The 18,974-nt window shown below is 42.6% G+C and overlaps 2 protein-coding genes across 5 annotated transcripts; both read left to right on the forward strand.

Annotated features, from left to right (window-relative positions):
* The first annotated feature begins 3,550 nt into the window (after positions 1–3,550).
* LOC106571122 (tripartite motif-containing protein 16-like) lies at positions 3,551–6,002 on the forward strand. The gene has a single exon (XM_014143806.2). The coding sequence runs from the start codon at positions 3,585–3,587 to the stop codon at positions 5,187–5,189; it is 1,605 nt and encodes a 534-aa protein (XP_013999281.2). The 5' UTR covers positions 3,551–3,584; the 3' UTR covers positions 5,190–6,002.
* Positions 6,003–8,006: 2,004 nt separating this feature from the next.
* On the forward strand, positions 8,007–17,909 carry LOC106571123 (eukaryotic translation initiation factor 5). 4 transcript variants are annotated; one of them, XM_014143809.2, is made up of 12 exons: positions 8,007–8,126; positions 8,378–8,608; positions 10,570–10,849; positions 11,493–11,574; positions 12,323–12,495; positions 14,363–14,474; positions 15,146–15,261; positions 15,600–15,761; positions 16,392–16,553; positions 16,731–16,895; positions 17,106–17,243; positions 17,567–17,909. In XM_014143809.2, exons 3-12 carry the CDS (start codon positions 10,778–10,780, stop codon positions 17,663–17,665), a joined length of 1,281 nt encoding a protein of 426 aa, XP_013999284.1. In that variant the 5' UTR covers positions 8,007–8,126; positions 8,378–8,608; positions 10,570–10,777; the 3' UTR covers positions 17,666–17,909. The 4 variants fall into 4 exon arrangements, with proteins under 4 accessions (XP_013999284.1, XP_045551533.1, XP_013999282.1 ...); XM_045695577.1 differs by having other exon boundaries at positions 8,378–8,571; XM_014143807.2 differs by having other exon boundaries at positions 8,007–8,097.
* Positions 17,910–18,974: the final 1,065 nt, after the last annotated feature.

Raw genomic sequence — 18,974 nt, forward strand, 5'->3', positions numbered from 1 at the left:
TCAAGTTTGCAGACAACAGAACAGTAGTAGGCCTGATTACCAACAATGACGAGACAGCCTACAGGGAGGAGGTGAGGGTCCTGGCGGAGTTGTGCCAGGAAAAAACCTCTCCCTCAATGTCAACATAACGAAGGAGCTGATCGAGGACTTCAGGGAACAGTAGAGTGAGCACACCCCTATCCACATCGACGGGACCGCAGTGGAGAAGGTGGAAAGCTTCAATTTCCTTGACGTACTAATCGCTGGCAATCTAAATTGGTCCACCAACATAGACAGTGTGCAACAGCAGCTCTTCAACCTCAGGAGGCTGAAGAAATTTGGCTTGGCACCTAAAACCATCACATACTTTTACAGATGCACAATTGAGAGCATCCTGTCGGGCTGTATCACCACCTGGTACGGAAACTGCACCCCCCCAGACCGCAGGGCTCTCCAGATACAGCCCGACAGGTGGTGCGGTCTGCCCAACGCATCACCGGGGGGAAATACCTGCCTTCCAGGACACCTACATCACCCGATGTCAGAGGAAGGCCAAAAAGATCATCAAGGGCAACAACCACCCGAGCCACTGCCTGTTCACCCCGCTATCATCCAGAAGGTGAGGTCAGTACAGGTGCATCAAAGCTGGGACCGAGAGACTGAAAAACAGCTTCTATCAGATTGTCAGATTGTTGTCAATAGCCATCACCAGCACATTAGAGGCTGCTGCCTATATACATAGACTTTAAATCACTGGCCACTTTAATAAATGGAACACTAGTCACTTTAATAATGTTTACATATTTTACATTACTCATCTCATATGTATATACTGTATTCTATTCTACTATATCTTAGTCTATGCCACTCTGACATTGCTCGTCCATATATTTATATATTCTTAATTCCATTCCTTTATTTAGATTTGTGTGTATTGGGTATTTGTTGTGAAATTGGGAGATATTACTGAACTGTCGGATCTAGAAACACAATAATTTCGCTACACCCGCAATAATATCTGCTAAACATGTGTATGTGACCAATAAGCTACAGACCCTGGGACTAAACACCTCCCTCTGCAACTGGACCCTGTACTTCCTGACGGGCCGCCCCCAGGTGGTAAGGGTAGGTAACTAACACATCTGCCACGCTGATCCTCAACACAGGGGTGTGTTCTCAGTCCCCTCCTGTACTCCCTGTTCACTCATGACTGCACGGCCTGGCACAACTCCAACACCATCAATAAGTTTGCCGATGACACAAAAGTGGTAGGCCTGATCACCGACAACGACGAGACAGTATATAAGGTCAGAGACCTGCCCGTGTGGTGCCAGGACAACAACTAAGCTGTGATCAAATTGAAACTACATTTCATAAACATTTTGTTAGGGTTGAGAGTCAGTCTGGCTTAACCCCCCCCCAGACCTTTGCAATCATATAAATTTCTCCCTCCAACGTGACTGATTACCATTAGATCATAATCCAGCATTAGATTAACATGAGACCAACATCAATTTGTAAGTCGCTCTGGATAAGAGCGTCTGCTAAATGACTTAAATGTAAATGTAAATTTACAAACAGGTGCCAATGATCTGTTCTCACCGTGCCACACCTCAGGAAGAGGGTGTGGTTTCCTAAACTCTGACCTGTGGCTCCCATTTTGGTTTTTGCCCTAGCACTACACAGCTGATTCAAATAACTCATCATCAAGCTTTGATTATTTGAATCAGCTGTGTAGTGCTAGGGCAAAACCAAAATGTGCACCCAGGTGCACTAGCGGGGGGCAATGCCCCTGTGACAACAATTTTGGACCCCCTTGTGGCCCCCCTAAATGTGGAGTATGAAATAATAATTTTTACATAACTAATTTTTGCTATCGTTCTTTTTTTATATCCGTTATTAGACAGTGGCAACGATGATGATTATGAACATGGTCTTTTGCCTGCTAATGCCTGCAATGCAGTGAAGGAAACGATATCACAACAATAACGTCTAATGTAACTGGCCCCTCTAACAGTACAACTGGCCCCAGCTTGCCCCCCCCCAGTTGAAATGGTCTAGAACCGCCACTGCCCAGGTGGAGCCCCAGGACCGAGTTTGGGAAACCTTGATAATGGTCAAGCCAAAATTCCATTAGTGACTTTGTATCACAACATTTCAGTACAATACATACCATTAGAATAATGGGAAACATAGTACAGACCAATAGAAGCAATCTCTTTCCTCTGTGAAGTTGTTGGTAAATTCTGGGGATAAAACGTATTCGTCTACTTATTTGATTTAATCAAAACTAGGGCATGGAAATGACAATAGCCCTATAAAGAGAACTCACTCAACAGAATGGTTTCTCAGATGAGACTCTGAGGGAGGAAATTAACATATTGTGAGAAAGGAAATGTGTTCTTGTTGATGATGTTGAGGGAAATGCGTTCTTATGACTGTGATGTTTGCTTATAGAGGAGAAAGGACTGGCAGAATTATTTACGTGATTTTGTAGAACAATGCTGACATTTCCATTACCTCAGCTCAAGCGTTTCCAGACTAACCCTAATGAATAACACGTCAAATTAGTATTTCGCTAAATGTTCATTAAAGGCCTTCTCTTGATAGATGGATTTAGCAACAGCAGATGATGGATTGTGACAGATATGTATAGAAAATGACTATATGAAAAAGAAATGTCAAATTATAATTTCATTTACATTGCTTTGTTCAAAGGTGTTCTTAGTGAACAGATCATTCCGAGACACATTCATAAATTTCATATTATAAACTCTGCTCCCCCCTAGTGATTATAATTTGAAAACGAGTAGGCTTATATTTTGAGTGTAATCATTTTTGATTTCTTGTAAAATTATTCTACAAATAGCCTTCAATTCTATTGTGAACATGCCATGTTGACCAATAACTAAAGCTATTTGCATAATGTTATTTGGGCTGTTATAGTACGGTATTTTTTTTTGTTCTTTTGGAATTTATTGGAACTCTGATAAAATGTCTATCGATTATAATGTTATAACATCCGAGTGTCATCAAATTGTTTGCGGGGCTTTTATGTATACAAATACATACTCTTTTCTATTTTTACCTATGACCTGTCACTGGCATTAAACAAAGCCTGTGTGTCCATGTATGCTGATGATTCAAACATATACGTGTCAGCAACCACAGCTAATGAAGTCGCTGAAACCCTTAACAAAGAGTTGCTGTCTGTTTTGGAATGAGTGGCCAGTAATAAACTGGTCCTAAACATCTCTAAAACTAAGAGCATTGCATTTGGTACAAATCATTCCATAAGTTCTAGACCTCAGCTGAACCCCCAAGTCAGCTGAAAAGTAGCTTAGATTCCAGGAACATTAGTTGACTTAGGTCTGAGGCCTTGACTCAGCACCCTAACTAAGATGTACCGTATTTGCTTAAAATAATAAAACATTTATTCTGTTACCATAGATAAGAAGAAGCAATTTATAATGTATTATAAGGGGTGTGGAATTTTGTCTCTCCAATCAGAGCTAATCTCTTCTTGGCCTCTATCCAACACCACACCCTCTAGAGGTTCAGAGTGCACATGCTCACACACAGAACCAGGAAGTGAGTGCGGCAAAATGGCAGAAGCTATGGACTCGATCAGTTGTTCGATTTGTCTGGATACACAGAAGGATCCAGTGACTATTCCCTGTGGGCACAGCTACTGTATGGGCTGTATGAAGGGTTACTGGGATCAGGATAATCAGAAGGGTGTCTACAGCTGCCCACTGTGCAAGGAAAGCTTTATTCCTCGGCCAGTTCTGAAGAAAAACACTCTGCTGGCTGAATTAGTGGAAAAACTGAAGAAAGGACTCGAAGTTGCTTCTCCAGCTCACTATTATGCTGGATCTGGAGATGTGGAGTGTGACTTCTGCACTGGGAGAAAACGCAAAGCCGTCATGTCCTGTCTGGGGTGTCTGGCCTCTTACTGTGAGACTCACCTCCAGCCTCACTATAAATCTCCTGCTTTCAAGAAGCACAAGTTGATCAAAGCCTCCACACAACTACAAGAGAAGATCTGCTCTCGTCATGACAAACTGTTAGAGGTTTACTGCCGCACCGATAAGCAGTTTATCTGTTATCAGTGTTTATTAGATGAACATAAAGGCCATGATACAGTCTCAGTTGCAGCAGAAAGGACTGAGAAACAAAGGCAGTTGGAGAACAAAAGGCAGAAATCCCAGCAGAGAATCCAGAAGAGAGAGAAGGAGATGCAGGAGGTAAGACAGTCTATGAAGTCACTCAAGATCTCTGTTCAGGCAGCGATGGAAGACACTGAGAGGATCTTTACTGAGCTGATGCGCTCCATTGAACGAAGTTGCTCTAAGGTGAAGGAGCAGATCAGAGCCCAGGAGAAGATTGAAGTGATTCTGGCTGAAGGACTCCTGGAGCAATTGAAGCAGGAGATCGCTGAGTTGAGGAGGAGAGATGCTGAGTTTGAGCATCTCTCAAACACAGAGGATCATATTCATTTCCTCCAGAGTTTCCAGTCTCTCTCCGTCCCTCCTGGATCTGAGACCATCATCACCGTCAACCAATGCGTCTCCTTTGAGGGTGTAAAGAAATTACTCTCTGGGCTGAAAAAGCAACTAGAAGATGTATTTAAGAAGGAAATTATTAAGGTATCTGGACTGGATCAGCTTACACTGGATCCCAATACAGTACATAATCGTCTGTGTCTATCTGAGGGGAATAGAAAGGTGACATGGAGTTCTAGGTTCCAGTCCTATCCTGACCATCCAGACAGATTTACCTCACACCCACAGGTGCTATGTAGCAAGGGTCTGTCTGGAGCCTGCTACTGGGAAGTTGAGTGGAGAGGGTTTGGGGTTTATATAGCTGTCTCATATAAAGGCATCAGCAGGAAATGCAGAGAGGAGTGTTTGTTTGGACAGAATGATCAATCCTGGTGTTTAATCTGCTCTCACTCGGGCTGTTCTTTCTACCACAATGATAAAAAGACTGCCATACGTGTCCCCTACTCCTCCAGAGTAGGAGTGTACCTAGACCACAAGGCAGGGACTCTGTCCTTTTACAACGTCTCTGATACAATGATCCTCCTCCACAGAGTCCAGACCAAATTCACTCAGCCCCTCTATCCTGGGCTTGGATTTCAGCATGGGATCCATTTTGGTTTTGGACCATCTGTTAAGATACTTTCATTGACACAGAAGGAACTTTGATATGAATATATGTAGACATGATTATAATAATTGCATACAGATGTAGGATCTTAATTTGAGCCCAGTTTGCTACACCAGGGGGAAAAAACCTGCAGCATCAGGAAATTAGAATTTTTATGAGGATTAAATAATGGAGATTTTTGTTCGGGTTGATCAATTTTTCGTAAGGGAAAATCAAGTCTGAAATTTCAAAGTGGAAATTTCAAACTTCAGAAGCCTTTTTAAACCTCAAATACAATGCAAGTTAAATTGCCACCATTGCAGGAAAGTTATCCTGCAACAAAGGGATCAAATTAAGATCCTACATATGTAATGATCTGAAAAAATACGTACTTTACAACTAGAAAGGCTAAATGTCCTAAAGAAAATGTGTGTGCTTGCTTCACCCATCTAAAAATATTTTTAATGGAAGTGGGAGAAATGTTAGATGTAGAATTTAAGATGAACAGAAACTGAAGCAGGTTAATAATAGCCTAGTATGGATAGGTCTGATTTCTTTAGTAGACTATATAAGTAAAAATTATGTAAGCTATGTTAGTAAAAGTATTTGTCATTTTAGTGGAAGAAGATGTTGTCGTAGCTGGTAGACAATAGCATACAGCATCTATGGTCCAAGGAGTAGATAAATATGATCAGATTTTTAGCTCGAACATGGCCACTACGAACCAATTAATGTGCATAGAGGTGTGGCCTGACAAATGTATTCTTGTAAATCAGACAGATTTGACATGCAACTATATAGCCATCAGTTGGAAAAACGGACTTTCTTCATTGTTTTTAATCCATTAGCCAAATAAAATGTGTTTATTACTATTCACAGTTTGATTTTGTCATGTTGATTGAAATCTAATTTGATTGCCCCAGCTGTTCATCTTTTGAGTGTAGCTTTGTCTTCACACTCTTGAGTTTCCATTTTGGGTTACAAGTCTATTTCTGACATGAGGTGAGGTGAAAGGTTAAACCGAGGTCACACCAATTCCAACCCTGAAGGGAGGATCTGATTGGCATAGAGTAGATGAACTGTACGTCTGGCAGGTTTTAAAAGTAGTCAAGTCAGCTTTTTTTTCATAGAGCCAGCAGCAGCATGCAATCAAATGAATGACCCCAGTTGGCTTTTTAGTGAAGTTGCTGAACCCAACCACTGTGGATTGTGGAACAGTTTGAAATTTAAATTAAGCTCACATGATGGCACAGTGTGAATGCTTGACTTGGTGGAGTGTCCGCCGGACGATTCCGTCAACATGTTGTTGAACAGGCAATATTTTTGTTAATTAAAGTGCACAATGGCATAACTGGGCACCACACTCAGTAAATTTACATTTTCAAAGTGAACTGTACCCTGAAAAGGAAGTAAGATGAATTGTAACTATGAAGCATAGCATATTATTCTTATATACACTACACTTGAGGGGGGCTATAATCTTAATTTGGTGGTCTGTAAGGGTTAAATGCTTCGCTCGCTGCTGAACTAGGTTGCCCCAGATTTCAGTGGTCAACAACAACTCCCCCTCAGCCTCCACTCTCCACCCCCAACAATAATTCCACAGGTAATCCAGGAAGGTTTCCAGTGGCCCACTCTATTCAGACCAGCATTCCACATGCTTTAGCAATCTGTCCCCTGGCCTCACACCCTGCCAGAGCTGTATTTGTTTTTTACTACAGTGGCTGAAAACACGTCCAGAGACTTCGGCCTGTATGCAGCCCTCTCTGCCCAGGCCAACTGAGCATTATATGTGTCACCACAAAGAGATGTGTTGCAGTTTACATCCAGTTTAAAATAAGTAACTGAACCACCGCATAAGCACTCTCTGATATGTTATACTTTAACATGTGCATGCTCTCTCCTAGCTTCAAAGCAACCAAGAGAGTTTTTATAGTGTTTTTTTACAGAGTTCAGCACAATGTAAAAACACTGTAAAAACTCTTAGGTGCATCGAAGCTAGTTCTCTACCAAAGTATTGCTGTAGGAATGAATGGTAATATTTTTTTAAGTACTCTATCAGAAAAAGGACATGCTTGGTTTTCAGAAAAACATATTGATCAAGCTCAGGCACTATCAACACATTTTGGGTGCATTTTCCAATTTGTTAGGTGTATAACCCTAAGAGGGTGGAACCTAACAGGGTGGACATTTTGAGCAGAAATTAGCCATAGCTCTGTGAGTGAGCAAGACTGACCTAGTAAAACGGTGAACACTTGAACAGGATGTTAACTTCTCTATCAAACATATTTTAACATCTAGATTTTTTTTTAAATCTATACATAATTTAGCCTAACAGGATGGAAATTTATGAGTGAGACATACAGACTTAACAACTTGAAAAATAGATACAACTGAGTGTTTATATGTATTTAGCTTTGCACCATAGTTATCCCACCAAAGACATTATGACACTTCCTGAATGTGCTGTCATTGCAGCAAGGGATTGTTTTCTTAAATGGAGAATTACAACACGCTAACAGGGTGGAAAAGGGATATCAGGGACACAGAAAATCTTAAATAAAAATAATTAACACAATAATGATGAGAAAAAAAACTGACATATTTAAAGCCTGTTGGAATCCACATTTTACATTTAATAAGAACTGATATTTCCTGGAGACAGTAAAGCCACCGCATAATAGAAATGAACCTGTCCTCAAAATGGTGGGATCTCATCCAATTGAACAGTGTTCTCATTTTTCATTCATATTTTTTTTCCCCATCAATTTTACTGTCACGAACGAGCTCGTGAGATTGCTTCTCAGCCAATAATGATTGGCACCAAAATAAACGAATAAGAAGTTGCCATTTCAGTGACGTCATTCAAATGGGCGGTAAGTAGTGACGGCGCTGGTGTAGATTGACAGCTACATTGACAGCTACATTACAGTGGCGTTGCAAGAACCTGGTGAGAACGTTCTGGAGGTGAGTCGAAGCAAGTTTGAAGAGCAATGGTGACTAAGCTAAATGACCGTTTTATTTATTTTTTAATTATTCATGTTAATTATTCAGCAAATATATCAAGGGTAACAGAGCAGATCAACTTGTATAAAAACAATTTGGCCAACACTATAACTAGGTTAGCTAGCGTTTCTGTGGCTTCCATATGTTATCATAGTCATTGGCTAATGTTAACTAGTTATTACTATAAGCTGACACCTGTCATTTTGTACTGATTTTGAGTGTCCCTTTTGGTTTATTCCAGATACCCCATTTTTGGGCGTCTCGAGTTTTCTCTGCGGGCTCTAGTACCCTCCACCGTAAGGTCGGACTGCTCTTTCGGCACTGTTGCAGTGCCGCTAGGTCTCCACAACCCTAACGTTACTGCTCATCCACACAACACTTTATTGCGTCTCTGGGCGACCAGCGGTGTGTTTATGTCTTTGTTTTGCGAAAACGGTGAGTACCCGGACGACAGGAGCGACGGATGGGAAAGGTATTTTTAACTCAATTATACTTTTAATTACTGTGTGGCATTTCGTATTGCATTTATTTACAGCATGTTCTTATGGTGAATGCGCCTCCTCGGTGGACCAAGATGGCGTCTTTCTTCCCTCGCGTACTGTTCCTTTGAATGACGCACTCTGCAGCACATTGCTCAATCGAGGCCTGGTGTGCTTCTCAAACCCCATTTAGCCTGTTACATGTGCCATGATTAATAGTGATGTTAGCTATATTGGCAATTTTATCTTTTCGTACCAATAGTGGAATCGACATGTTAGGTTTATATTGAAACCCACTGTAGTACACTAGCTATAGGTTATATGAGTCATATGTTTGAGTAGTAGTTATCACGTGTGCATTTTCCTATGGTTAGTGTTACATAGTTAGCAAGCTACAATGGCATAGCTAGCCATATGATACTACTGTCTGTAGGCCAGTTAATCCCTTCCAAATTAACTTGTACATTGTGGTGATTGTTTTTTGGAAGAAGATTCGAAAAATAAGCTATATTTGTACTTTTCACGTAAAAAAGTCATGGCTACTTCAGTACTACCCAAAATGATGGGATATAACCTACGGCGGGCGATATGGCCTAAACATTTAGTCTTTTTTTTTTCAAACTTCAGGGTGATTCACACGTCATTACAAACAGTCAGCAATAATCTAATGAATTCAGGGCTTGTGAAATTATACCAAGGCTAAATATAAGCCACAACCAGACTCAATAATAATAATTTATTTTATCCAAAGTGTAACCAGTGATGGCAAAAAACAGATCTGGCATTCAAGTCCGTCTATTAAAATGCTTATTTTGTTAATTTAACCAGAACTAATGAATAACTTTTTGTATTGTGCATTTATATAAAATGACCACTGGTAACATAAACACTCCCAGCACAAGCCTACATGCTAGTGAGTAGCCAGCTAATCTTTTTATATTTAAAGTTTAACCAAGTTGGGTCTATTTGCTAGCTAACAAGGAAGAACTGTGGAATTGTTATAAACACACCCTTCTGTCTCCAACTGTTTGAACAGCCTCCCCACTTTGTTCCGATGTTGAAATCAAGTGGCTCATCTTTCTCAGAATAAGAAGTTGCCAATTCATTTATAATTGTGTTTATTTTTTTTGCCGATTGGATATCTTTATAAATCACTGACTAGACAGCTAGTACAATGGTCTTGGGTTAAAATGCTGCTAGTAGTATGTGGTACCGCAATGCCAGGTGTGACAAACTGAGCATTTTCCAGAATCAATGTTAATTTTTGTAGTGTCTGCAAATTGAAGAGTTGAGACATAACCTTCCTTCTAACAATACAATATTAACTTCTCTTTTACAGTAAAATGTGTCCATTTTGACAAATCTTTATTTATATTTTTGTCTGTTGGACCAAACCTCTCAAATGCAGATATTGAGGTGGAAGTGATATCTATTTATTGAAGTTGTTTGTGTGTGGAAGAAGATGCAATGCAAGAGGTTTCACTCGCCAAAGTCTTTCCAAAATAAGCCCCAATGTGTTTCTGTTGTCGCTTGTCTTGGGGACAATAACTCCAACTGTTAGGGCGGAGACATGAGCATCTCGTCATTATATACAGATCTCTGGTATAAATGGGAAGGCGCACACGGCACAGAAGGAGCAAAGGAGACGAGACCAAAAAGACATGGAAACAAGCGGACCTAAATGCTCATATATAAAAATGATTCTTGCGATACAGACATTTGGAATATTGCGCAAAAACATAAATTAATTCAACTATCACCCAGCCCTAATATAAGCAAATGCATTGGGTACGCCTTTTGGCAGGTGTTCACCACAGATAAGTGACCTCGGGCAAGGGTGGGAAGCCAATAGGGACTCATGTCTTGTACTGGTCTCACACAAGATAGCAGAGTACGTTCATACTTTGCTGTGATGTCTTCCATCGATCAACAGTCTTTTCCCTTCTCTTCTCAGAGCTGTTGCGCAGCTGTTGGAACCTGTGTGGGGTGAACTTAACCTACAAGCGCGGAGCTTGCAGCCTCATTGGCAAGACCTTTTTCATGTCCGAGCCCGAACCCTCTTCCAGTCGTTTATGTCATCCCATCTTCGCCAGACAGAGGATACCAAAAATTTGCAGTCCAAGATCTTTCTATCATACTGATAAAGCCTGCGGCCAGCCATCATGTCCGTCAACGTCAACCGCAGCGTGTTGGATCAGTTCTACCGATACAAGATGCCCCGTATAATCGCCAAGGTGAGTACAGGGTCATAGTTGACTGGAGTCATTGTCATCCCTAATGGTTTGGAGGTCAGGATCTGATTCTAGACCTGTGGTTAGGGGAAATGCCTACCGTGAACAGTTTAGTTGTTCCCATGAGGGTTTGGTCAGTGAACAGGGCACAACTAGTCCAGCGACCTAGGGATGTCCCAATAGTCAAAGCTTCATTCCCTTGTTTCCCGCACTGAAATAAAGGAAATCAATATGGTGGAAACCTAACCAATCCATTTTAGTGCTGGAGGCAAGGGAATAAGGCCACCCACAGCTTAACTGCGGGTTAACTTGTTCATAAGACACAGAAGGAGATGTTTCCTCAGACAGCCTTTCAGGCTGCATCACATTCGGCAATGATTGGGAGTCCCATAGGTCAACGTTTAAGCGTCGTCTGGGTTTGGCCAGTGTAGGCCGTCATTGTTAATAAGAATTTGTTTTTAACTGACTTGCCTAGTTAAATAAAAAGGTTACATTTACAAAATATTACTTAAATGTCCCCCCTTCCCCCCTGCACATGAGGAGCATCTTGATTGATGGTGCAAGTTGAAAGGTATTTACGCTGTCAGAATGTGATCCAGTTGGAAGGATGTCTTCATCAAACTTTGTTTCTCATGTCATCCTCCAGGTGGAAGGCAAGGGGAATGGTATAAAGACTGTTATAGTCAACATGACTGACGTTGCCAAGTCTCTGAATAGGCCTCCCACCTGTAAGTATAACCCCCACCACCGTTGCCAGGGGCACCTTCAGTAGCCAAATGTTGTCCAACTTTGCAGGTAGAAATGCCATGTATAGAGCAGACAGGATATCTTCTCTTAAAGGCATGTTTATTTATAACAGGTCGTTTTCTATCTGAATGTTCCACATTGTCCTGCTGAACACACCCCAGCCTTTTGGGCACTGGTCTGACCCACGAGATTGACATCTATTTCACAAGTTTGTGAACAGTTTGGAATAGTTGTTAGTACTTGTAAATGCCTCTCTCTGTTCCCTCCATTGTGCCCAGTCATCTGTAACGATAGGTTAAAAGGGGACATCGTACTCCACATTTAAAGTTTGTCGGATGTTTTTGGATGTAGTCTTGACATCAAGATGAGTCCACGTCCCACAATATGTTGTGGGGTAGATTGGTCTATAAGCCTATGCATCAACACAAAATGAATGGAAAAGATGAGCACAGCAATTCTGGAAGTTATATGCTGCTTATCTTTTTCATTCTTTTTGGATTGTGGAAGGTAGCTCGATCTACACAACTGATGTTGTGGCGTGTGGATTCATTTTGACATGGCAATATGGTGGAACCCCTTTTTCATCTGTAGGAAAGAGTGAGGCTATGAACATCAGCACAAAATACAATAAGCCAAGCTCTCCAACCTATGAGGAGGATGGTAAAAGCTTTAATCTGATAATATTTGGACAAAGTAAACTGACATTTATTTCTTGTTCTCCCTATCCAGATCCCACCAAGTTCTTTGGTTGTGAGTTGGGTGCCCAGACCCAGTTTGACGCCAAGAACGACCGCTTCATCGTCAACGGGTCGCACGAAGCGAGCAAGCTGCAAGACATGCTGGACGGATTCATTCGCAAGTTTGTGCTGTGTCCCGAATGTGACAATCCCGAAACTGACCTGGTAAATAGTCCGGAAAGCTTTTCCTTTTCCTCGCATTTGTCAGATCCTGGAAAAGGCCTCATTGAAACTGACCCGCCCTCTGTTATCGAATGAAGGGGGGGTGGCACGCACACCACTTCACTATCACTCCATTTTAGCTTGTGACCGTACTCTTCCTAGATCCAACCAGGACCGACTGGGCTCCCTTCCTTTTAGATACCAAATCCACTGTTTTGCAGATGCAGTGTGACATGCTGGAGCTTCCTTTTTGGTATTTGCTTTGTTTTTTCATCCAAACAGCTTTGTTTGCTAGACTTGGTATCCTCTGTGCTGTGTTGTCTTGTCCCTACAGGGAGGGAGGGGTGAACTCGATGGTCCCACCACACCCCTCTGTGCTGTGTTGTCCCAACAAGGATCTAGGGGTGAACTCGATGGTCCCGCCACACCCCTCTGTGCTGTTTTTTTCGCTGACAGGACAGGTTTCTATTGTAATTAGGTCAGCACTGTCACTGGTCTGCGCAGCCATGGGGGTTCTGTTCTGCAGCGAGGCATATCTAGGCAGGGCCTGCATCACGAGTTGATGCGCGGATGCTTTCCGAGAGAACTCCAGTGCTGTTACAGATGACCGGATGGAATGTGCACAGTGACTCATTCCACAGCTTTCAGCGGTTAACTGGGGCTGGCTGACACTGTTTAGTTGGCAGGGGTTCTTATGTCAGAGATGAATTGAAATCCAATGTATTGATATCGAATTGTCAGGTTCTAAACCTTGCAATGAGGGGTGTTGCTGTTTGATAGATGCATATCTCATATAATATGTTTAAGTTGTCCGCATAGAGGATTAGCACAGTATTTGATTGACTAGTATAGCTTGTCTATGGATGGCCCTAATTTGATAAAGTCAGTGTTTCTCCTTCAAAGCGGTGGTGCGTTTTTTTTCGTCCCCTATTCCCCTGCACTGCAGCGATCCAGGCACTTCCTGGAGGTGTCACATGATCTCTCCGTGGGGCTCAGGATGCTGCAGTCAGTCTGGGCCCTGCTGACAACTTGCGTATCTTTGGAGGCAGCAAGGTGCTTGTTCATCAGGGCCTGAAAAATTCCCAATGGCAATGTATAGAATAGGTCAGTTGAACTTTGATTCATCTCGAAAACCTAGAACTAAAATCTTGGTTCAGATGTTGAGAATAACATGACTAGCGAAGTCTCCATCCCCCTAAACCAATCATGAACTGACACAGGATCTGTGCACATCTTTCCTGGCCACACTGGGCTCATTCATAGGCCTGTCGCAGACTGTTCGCGTCCCTTTTGGTATGGAGTGAATGCAGTCTATTCTAAGAACAGGAACGAACCGCTTGCATTATTCATTGGTTTTCTACAGTAGGCCTTGCCCTCAAGCACTATAGTAGAGGACAGTGTTTGCCAACCAAGACGTCATACTGTATTACACTGTCTAGAACAATGTCGTTAACTGTCTGCTCAATTATCAAGTCCGGGGAAAAAATCTTGGTATATTTTGGGGTGGTTGCATAGATTAAGCCAAGCATTGAGCTTCCTTTTTTTTTGGTCCCAGGCCATGCTTGATCTAGGTCTCTGCAGCTGGCCCATAGAGCAAGGGTACTTGAGCACCATTCTTTTTCTGGGATGATATTAAACACAATATTGGGTCATAAAGGTGTTAACAGCAAGAACACAATTAGCTTCTCAAACTGGCCTCCTGCGTATGTTTTGCACACATCTGCATATTTTTTGCTACCCAACTTCACAAGATGGCTATGAAGAAAGGGAAAAAAAGGCAAATTGTTGTTGCTTTGGCTACCGCTTAGGATATGAGACTTGAGTACTAATAAGGCCATACTGAAGATATAATTCTTTCTCTGTCATTCAGCACATCAATGCCAAGAAACAAACCATTGGGAACTCCTGCAAGGCTTGCGGCTACAGGGGTATGCTGGACACGCGACACAAGCTCTGCACGTTCATCCTCAGGAACCCACCAGGTGAGCCAGAAGTGTTCCAATGCAGCCTGACGGAAGCTACGACTCTGGAAAAATACTCTCTTATTTAGCACTTTCAGGAACACTGCTTTGACAGACATGTATACTTTCCCAGCATTGCCATTCTGGAAATTCCATTCATTTTAATTTGTTCTTTGAAAATCTGTGAATTTCAGACTGTGCTATACAGGGTTGTTCAGGCTGAGGCTTGTTTAATGTGGGCTTGGTTTAAAAATACCAGACATGCTATGTCCTTCATTTTTAAAGCACATGTCAACACAGCCATTATTTTGCTACTAGACACAGGATATGTTTGAATTGTGGGTCATGACCAACTTAAGGCACTAGATGAGTCATGTTGGGTGGTATTTTGCTGCTGAAATCTTACGCAATGCACCTTTTTAAACATGAGTCATTGTCATGAGTCAAAGATGAGCAGCAGTGAGCATTGCAGTATCCTCAGAGTGCACTGTCTGCTGTGGCACCTGTTCTAACAGCAGTTCTTGGCACTGTCTCAAGTCATCCAAGGCTGTCGGTTTGTTGAATTTATTACACTAAAGAACCATTCTTCTCTAGTCGGGTAAATGTCAGAAACACAAGGCATCGAGAAATGATTGCGAGTGTAATGTCAAGTTGTCTGTCCTAATTTACCACCTCTCTTTATCTGCAAATAGAGGACACTGGGTCTGTCAAGAAGAAGGAGAAGAAGAGCAAGAAGAAGGACAAGGAGAACGGCTCCAGTGATGGAGAAGCCTCCAACCACAATGACATAGACGCCCCCGACGCTGTGGTGAGTACCAGCACTTCATCGCCCCAGTGGCCAGCCAGACCTCAGTCAAAAGCATCGGCAGAAACCTGAGGGGGTGCTTGATTTACCTTGACCGACGTGACGGTTACCTTGACCTGGAGAAGTTTCAGTATCATCCTTCACACTTCTGATAGAACTGGATAGGTGAAAGCATAATCTAGGTAGAGCTGTTTCTAGGGTCTAGGTAGAGCTGTTTCTTACCCAGTTGAATGGACAGCTTTCTGGAATTAAACGCAACCAGTCTCCATTCTACTGTGTAGCGCTGACTGTCTTATTTTCAAAAGCACTTGTATAAATTAAATGTGATGTATTTGCTGTAGGACGGTGACGATGATGACCAGGACTGGGGCGAAGAGACGACAGAGGAGGCCCAGCAGCGCCGGATGGAGGAGATCAGCGCGCACGCTAAGAACCTCACCCTCAGCGAGGACCTGGAGAAACCCCTGGAGGAGAGGGTCAACCTCTTCTACAACTTTGTCAAGGTCAGACTCAGGAGGACCCTGTCCAGAAATGACTATTTCTGTTTTACCTGGGCCCTGTCAACACGCTCTGCCTTGCTTATTGCTCGCTTGCATATTTGAAGATCCCGGGCCTCGCGTGGAAACAATCCCCACTGCTGTAGTTCAGATTTGCCTCTGCTCGCGTCATACCAATTCAATTTACTGCGGTCACAGTAGGGAGCTTAGGAGTGTTACGGAGGTGACGGGATGCCTCGGTCACCCAAGTCTTGTGTTCCACCTATAAACTCGAGACTATTCTCATCCCAAACCTGGATGTTTGCTACGTCTAGGTATGATGGCCATTTTGTTTTGCCTGAGCCCTGTCAACTCAAAACGCTCTGCCTTGCTTATTGCACGCTTACACGAATGAAAATAATTTATCGATGTATCCAAATGGGTTTGATAAACACCACAAGGAAATAAACATGCACTAAGCAGAGTGCAAATGCACCGTTGTTACTGCCTTTGGACAGGTCTCTGTTGATTAAACATTTATTTGACTCTTATCAGCTGTATAAGAATGAGTAAAGAAAATGAGGGGGAAATGAAGAGATCCTCGTAACTGTTTGAGATGTTTTTGGGTGGCTCTCACCTCTATCACTCCCTCCACAGCAAAAGAAGGAGGACGGTGCCGTCGACTCCTCGGATAAAGAGATCCTGGCGGAAGCTGAGCGTCTGGACGTGAAGGACACGGCCCCGCTGATCCTGACAGAGCTTCTGATGGACGAGAACATCCGTGACCAGATCAAGAAGTACAAACGCCACTTCCTCAGAGTGAGTCCCACTTTGCTTTACTGTGTCCGTTCTGGCTCCTTATTCTCTTAGCTCTGTGCCGTAACTCAAACTGGTCATGACGGTCAGTGCTGTCATTGTTTGGCATAACCTCAACAAAAATGATTGAGGGAAAATCTATTGCCACAATCTTGAGTATTTCTCCTCTCTGGTGTCCAGTTTACCCACAACAACAAGAAGGCCCAGAAGTACCTCCTGGGGGGCTTTGAGTGTCTGGTGAAGCTGCACCAGGCCCAGCTTCTGCCCCGCGTGCCCATCGTCCTCAAAGACCTGTACGACGCCGACCTGCTGGAGGAGGATGTCATCCTGGCCTGGGCTGAGAAGGTAACTGGGATGACCATCAGGGTTAAAGGGGGTAACTGAGAACATTTTATTCATCTAGGTCATTGAGAGAATGTATTTTGTTAGACACGCCTCCATCCAAGATATTTTGCATATTAAACCGATATTTTTAAAGCCGGTAATCTACACTAGAACCTGAGATTTACAAGTCATCTCACATGCTACCTCTAACACATCAACCCTGTGTGTCAGGTGTCCAAGAAGTACGTGTCCAAAGAGCTGGCCAAAGAGATCCACGCCAAGGCTGCGCCCTTCGTCAAGTGGCTTAAGGAGGCGGAAGAGGAGAGCGAGGGCAGCGGCGCAGATGAGGAGGAAGATGATAATGTGGAGGTAATGACTTATTGCTACAGCTGATTTACCTGAAGACAGTCATTCCCATCATACACAAAGACAGGTTTGCTGTTACGGCATTGAAATGCAAATGATCCCTGTCACAAGCGTTCAGCTCTCCATGGATCTATTCAGAAAGGTGTAGAGCTGACACGAAGCCCTATTCTGCATGGCAGAGCACTTGTCTTTTCTACTCAATACATTTCTATCTAACCGTTCTGTTTATTGTGCATCCTACTGAAGCTCCTGGTGAGAAATGAGTAGTGTCGGAGTGTCTTGATTTCACCTAATTAACATTTCCCCCCCCAACTTCGCTTTCCCAGGTGGTCTACTCGTCCTCTGCCCGCGAGCTGAAAGTGGAGACTGTGACACCAGAGAAGCCCGCTGAGGAAGAGGACGACCTTGACATCGACGCCATCTAGAAACAAAACAAGCCTCCACCGACCAGTTTTGGAACATCAATTTTGCATGCCCCCCCCCCCCACTACCTTCCAGCTTTACCAGATCAATCTATTTACTTTGCGCCTGTTTTATCAAGATCGCTAGATGGAGTGACGTTTCTATATGGGTGGAGAGTATTTTGTGGTTTATACTAGAGCACTAAATGCACTGCATTTGTTTTCTGTGTATTTTGCCTCTCCAATCAATTAAAGAATGTTTGCCGCATATAGTTTGACGTTTCTGAAGTTAACAGTTTCAGTTTTTTTTTTATCTCCCATGGTTCCAAGGAGATCCGATATTGGTGTACTAAATTTAGGAACAAAGCTGACCATGAATTTGACTGGTGCCATTTCCTCTTCAACTGGTGCCATTTCCTCTTTGACTGGTGCCATTTCCTCTTCAACGCTTGTAGTTACACCAATATGATGAGCATAGTGGCATAAAATGGCTGCTACTGTAGCTTACAGTTCAGGTTAATGTCTTGAGCTGTAAAGTCTAACCGATCTTTGATATTCTTAGGCAATGTGAGAATGAAAATGGAACATAAATGACAAAATAAAGTAGTAAAATGTCCAACCGTTACTGTTAACTGCCTGTGAAAATACTCGGTCCATTTGGCACTAGGCTCTAAGGGGAGGTTTCATGGACAATCCTAGACTAAATTGCACTTTTTTTTAAATGAAATGGCATTTCTCAGACATGGTTTAAAATAGTCTTGGATTTGTCCTAGTCTAGATTTAAAAAGTGATTTCCAGGAGGAGGATGATCTAGGTCGAAGTGAAGGCTTAAATAAAACCTGGCCAAAGGCAGGTTTAACTTGATTAATGGATGTTGACCTTGACAATGGACAAATTGATAACCTGGACTATTTCAATGATGACCAAAGAGAACCACCAAGGCCAGACAAGCAACCCACTAAATTTGTTTGAATAAAAAAATACATCAATTTCTGTGACTACAAAGAAAATGGAGCTGACAATTGTTTTGCTCGATCCAAGGCTTTCATCTGACTCTTTGCGGATGGCCCATCACTCTTTCCCTACATGTACTGATCACCTTGAGGTTTTTGGTATCTGGAACCTTCGTGAAACAGGATATTTGTGTAAGTGAGCCGACAGCATAATAGTCCACAATGTCTGCAATGCTGTATGTCAGTTATACTGAACAAAAAAAATGTATGCAACAATTTCAAAAGATTTTACTGAATTACAGTTCATATAAAGAAATCAGTCAATTGACTGGTAATACAGATGTGTCTGTAGGTCACATACCTTGGCGCGACTCACTGGT

The sequence above is a fragment of the Salmo salar genome, chromosome ssa15 (assembly GCF_905237065.1).
Source record: "Salmo salar chromosome ssa15, Ssal_v3.1, whole genome shotgun sequence".
Classification (NCBI taxonomy): Eukaryota; Metazoa; Chordata; class Actinopteri; order Salmoniformes; family Salmonidae; genus Salmo; species Salmo salar.